This window comes from Ziziphus jujuba, chromosome 1 (genome assembly GCF_031755915.1).
Source record: "Ziziphus jujuba cultivar Dongzao chromosome 1, ASM3175591v1".
Taxonomy (NCBI): domain Eukaryota; kingdom Viridiplantae; phylum Streptophyta; class Magnoliopsida; order Rosales; family Rhamnaceae; genus Ziziphus; species Ziziphus jujuba.
The window spans coordinates 11635753-11640582 of record NC_083379.1 but is presented as its reverse complement, the minus strand read 5'-3'; the positions used below and the strand labels follow the sequence as shown (position 1 = coordinate 11640582).

General features: G+C 36.6%; 1 protein-coding gene across 5 annotated transcripts; it reads left to right on the top strand.

Annotated features, from left to right (window-relative positions):
• The first annotated feature begins 1174 nt into the window (after window positions 1–1174).
• Window positions 1175–4830, top strand: LOC125418391 (probable transmembrane GTPase FZO-like, chloroplastic). 5 transcript variants are annotated; one of them, XM_060817245.1, is made up of 5 exons: window positions 1176–2204; window positions 2371–2927; window positions 3041–3109; window positions 3874–4071; window positions 4550–4830. In XM_060817245.1, exons 1-5 carry the CDS (start codon window positions 1685–1687, stop codon window positions 4610–4612), a joined length of 1407 nt encoding a protein of 468 aa, XP_060673228.1. In that variant the 5' UTR covers window positions 1176–1684; the 3' UTR covers window positions 4613–4830. The 5 variants fall into 5 exon arrangements, 3 of the variants coding, with proteins under 3 accessions (XP_048317828.2, XP_060673228.1, XP_048317830.2); XR_009638984.1 differs by lacking the exon at window positions 4550–4830 and adding an exon at window positions 3338–3451 and having other exon boundaries at window positions 1180–2204; window positions 3041–3159; window positions 3874–4012; XM_048461871.2 differs by lacking the exon at window positions 4550–4830 and having other exon boundaries at window positions 1175–2204; window positions 3874–4211.

The following is a 4830-nucleotide window of genomic DNA, read 5'->3' as shown; positions in this document are numbered from 1 at the left end:
CACACGCAAGTTTTTCGGTACAATTTTTATTTGTTTTATTTATATTATTATTATTATTTTTCTCACGAAAAGAATAAAGTTTCTGGTTAGGTAGTTGGTCTAGAGTGGAATGATATTCAATTTTTGCTTGTAAAACACACGTAATGAAACGAACATGTAAAATTCCTTATCGCATGTTCCGTGGAAGTCGGTGGCTTCTAGCTCAAATTTCAAAATAATATTGGTTTTGACAAATAGAGCGTTCCTGTTTCAACAACCTATGTATTCATATAAAAACACATATATGAATTACAAACCAGTTCATTTATTGATTTCAAAAATAGTAAAAGTACTTCCAATTTTGTATGAGAAGTTTCTCCAGTTTTTGATAAGTCCGACGTCAAAGAATACTTTGATAATTTTTTTTTTTTTTTTTCCTTTTAATGAAGGAAAAAAAGATGATCCATACTACTTTTTTTTTCGCTGAAAAAAAGATGATCCATACCAGTATCAAAGGAATCACGCAAATGGTTCTGAACCACACAACATTTGCAGGCAATAGCGGGAAAGGATACTTTGATTTTTTTTGTTGACTTTTTAATTTGTCTTATTGGTCATTGCCAGAGTCTTTCATTTTGGGGGTTGAATTTAATAAACAAAAAATGGGTCTTCAGAATAACTTTAATCATATATTTTCTATCAAGAGCTTATAATTCTCCATACGTTTTCCCAACTTCTCGATAGAATTTTCCATCAAAATGTTATGGTCAACATGAGTTGAAATAGTTATGTATATAATAGGTTACCGATCAAGCATTTCATAATGTGAATAAGAAGTAGGAAAAGATCATCAATCAAAGTTTCAAAAAATAAAACAAAGTCCTAAAAAGGTTCCATATTCACTGTAGCTTCCTTGAAAATGGGCAGAAATGGAAATAACTTTTATTCCTTTCTAAACTAGATAATTTAGTACATAAATTTTAACCATCATATAGCCTGTAGTTAGGATTGTTTTTTAGATTTTTTCGATAACTAGCCACTTTACAATTGCATTTTAGAAAAATAGCAAATTTTTTTATTTTTTTAAAAACTAACCAATATTTTACCCGTTTGGACTAAAGTACCCTTATCTATATATATATATATATTTTTTTTTTTGTTCTTTTCTCTATCAAAAAGCCTTTTATTTTTTTTGGTTTTGGTTTTGTTTTTTCACTTTCCCTTTGAAAACGTTTGAAAACGCAGCTAGGGCATATGCACATCTTACCATCCCGGCCACCATTTTCAACGACATTCGTCTCCCATTCGCCGGCATCGTCCTCGTCCATTGTTGTGTCGGCAAGAGTCGTTCGATTGAGAGCTACCAGAGACAGAGGAGACACACAAAAGGCAACGCCTTCCATACCGTTTGCCGCCGTAACAAAAAATGAATAGGATGGATAGATGACAGTGACCAGTGGGGGAAAGTGGTGGGATTCTAGTTGATTTCATTGGCGTAAGGATAAGAAGATAATAGTCTATAGTCCACCAGACTCATAGAGACGGAGTGGTTGCCGATAAGGCTCTTCGTTGTCTCTCACACTGTCGCGCTTAATTCTAAAATACACAAGAAAGAAAAAAAACAGAAAGAAAAGAAAACCATTAGAAAACCATTTCTTTATCTTTCTTTATTTCTCTATATCAGAGAAAGTCGGGGGTTCTTCGCATGGTCTATCCCATGGTACTCCTCCTGCCTCTGCAGACCTCCAAGTTACACCCTCTGTTATGCATCCCAATCCCAATCCACACCCGCCTACCTCGCTTCAAGACCCAACCTCGCCGGACCCACTTTCCCATTTCATCAATTCCTCAGAACCCATATCAGGCAACCAACCAAAACCGTCGAGACCCACAAAAACAACGGCAACGGCAACAACAGCCGCCGAGGACTCTCTATCCTGGCGGCTACAAGCGGGCGGAGATCAAAGTCCCCAGTTTCGTGCTGCAACTGGAACCAAACGACGTCTTGGCGGATGGTGATGGTACATTGGAGTTGATTGACAAGGCAGTATCCAAGTGGGTTAGGATCGTGGTGCTCAATGGTGCCGAAGCCAGTGGTGGGAAGCTCTACGAAGCAGCTTGTAAGTTGAAGTCGTTGGTTAGGGACCGAGCTTATTTATTGGTCTCCGAACGAGTCGATATTGCTGCCGCAGCTAATGCTAGTGGGGTGGTGCTTTCTGATCAAGGTTGGTTATTTTCCTTATTCAAATTCTTTTCGGTCAATTTTAGCAAGTGGGTATTGGTCCTTTGTTAATCCGTTTCACTTCATCGTCTTCGTTTAGCTTCTTTTAAGGTCCATATGACTAGGCAAGTTAAATGCTTTTTTTTTTTTTTTTTCCTTTTGTCTTTAAGGTCTTCCTGCCATTGTTGCAAGAAACACAATGATGGACTCTAAGTCTGATTCAGTATTCCTTCCATTGGTGGCGAGGAATGTGCAAACATTGGATGCTGCTTTGAATGCTTCAAATTCTGAAGGTGCTGATTTTCTCATATATAGTATTGGGGAAGAGAATCAGGTTGATGTTGTGCCCAACTCGGTTTTTCGAAATGTTAAGATACCAATTTTTGCCATGTTTACTTCGGGTGGAGAGGATTTGTTACTCAAAGAGGCATTAGTATTACTGAAATCTGGTGCTAGTGGATTAGTTTCCACTTTGAAAGGTTTTGAGATGTTTAGTGATGATGCTTTGAGCGAATTGTTTGATAATGTATACACGCCAAATTTAAGGACTCAGGATGAGCTTGATAATTTGAATAATCTTGAATTCTTGGATGTGGATAACAATGTACGTGAGGGAAGAGCGGTTGCTGGATTTATCAAGTTAGAGGATAGAGAAAAGCAATTCATTGACAGGGAGAAATTGATATTGCTTGAAGCAATAAAAGTTATTCAGAGAGCTGCTCCACTAGTGATCTTTTAATTGCATATTTGGTAGTTGAAGTTAATCTTCATACGGTTTTTCATCAACTTTGTAAGTTGTCTGGTTTATGGTAAATCCTGGAATATTGTTTTGATTGACAGATGGAGGAGGTTTCGCTTCTCACTGATGCAGTTTCTCAGATTGATGAGCCATTTTTACTGGCTATAGTGGTAATTGTGTGCTGAACTTCAACAAATTCTGGTTCCAGGGATATACATTGGTATTAGCTCTTAATTTCATATGAATCGTTTTTTTTACTTAAAAGAATTTTAGAAGCAAGATGGTCCTTGATATTCTCTATGCAAGGTTGACAAAAGAGTAACATGGTTTATAATTATGCACTTCAACGTCATGAATGTTTATGTGCTAATATTTCACTTGTCTGGCTTGTTAATGAGGCCACTATAAGGATTCACCATGCAAAACAGGGTTCTTTTGAGAATTGTAATTACTGTGTTCGGGGATCAACGACAAACTTTATCATACCTTTCTGCCTAGGAACAGTATTTTAGGTAAAATCTTTAGTCATCTGCATCATTTCTTCTATTCACTCAAAAAATCATCAGTCCTTTATAAGCATGCAACTTGTCCTCATTGAGTCTCCATTATGCCATTTCCATGGAGTGCTTTTGGAGGCGAAATAATTTGTTGATATCATAATTTTCTGATCTTAAAATCCAGTTTTATCTTTAGTGTTGATCATTTGCAATATTTCGTTTTGAAGGCACTGAGATTCAGAATAGTCTTTTTATTCTGAAGCTTCAATTCTGTTGTGCTTTGGTCCTTTATATTTATCTAATAAACTTCATCCTTACGAATTAAAAGGCAGCTTTTTTCATGATGAGGAAAATCAGCTGCTTTTTTGGACACATCTTTCTGAGTGTTGCAAGAGATTTTCAGTTCGCCTAAGAATTGTTTATTTTTCTTTAACCAGGGTGAATTTAACTCTGGTAAATCGACTGTAATCAATGCACTACTTGGAAGAAGATATCTCAAAGACGGGGTTGTTCCTACGACTAATGAGATCACTTTCTTACGCTACTCTAAATTGAATTCTAGTGAAGAACAACACTGTGAAAGACATCCAGATGGTCAATACATATGCTACCTTCCTGCTCCTATTCTTAAGGATGTGAGTCAGTTTATTTATTCTTTATCATATAACCCTGTTTATGTGTCTAAGATGGTTAGGTTCTCTTGTATATGCATGTGAGTCAGAAATGTTTGTGTTGCATGGTTAGAATGTGAAATGTGAATTAAAACTATTGTGAACTTGTGTTTTTGTTTGAATTTAATGGGAGGTTTGAATGTGAAACCATAATATATCTATAGGTTATCTTTACGAAGCAATGTATAATGTACACTACTAATGTATAATGTATTATGCGCTGGTTTGAAAATCCCGTTAGGTGTATGTTATTTTGGTTCTGGAAAATTTTCCACCTCGAGGAAAATATTTTCTCTTTTTTTCCTCCTGGCGGGAATTTTTTTACTTCTGGAGGAAAAAATTTCCTCTTTTCCTCCAGGCGGAAAAATTGTCCTTCAGGCTTTTCTCGTGTCGGAAAAAATGTTTCCTCCATCTGTTATGTTTTGTTGTATTTGATTTGCAGATAAATGGATTCAGATTACCAACGAAGGTTTTGGGACTCGGAGATATCGAGGGCAAAGGTTAATTGTAGATCGAACTTCTGGAAAGCCGTGTCGATATTAAGTTCAAACTGACTCCAGCCCAAATAAAGAAGTTTGAGGATAGCTGTTTTGGCCACTTTTTGAAGGCCAACGAGATACAATTTAGTGGCCACATCGTCAACAGCATGCTGTATAGGCAATGTGTTTGTGACGACAAGGACTCTATGGTATTCAATTTTGGAGGGCGTGGTGCTAGATTTAC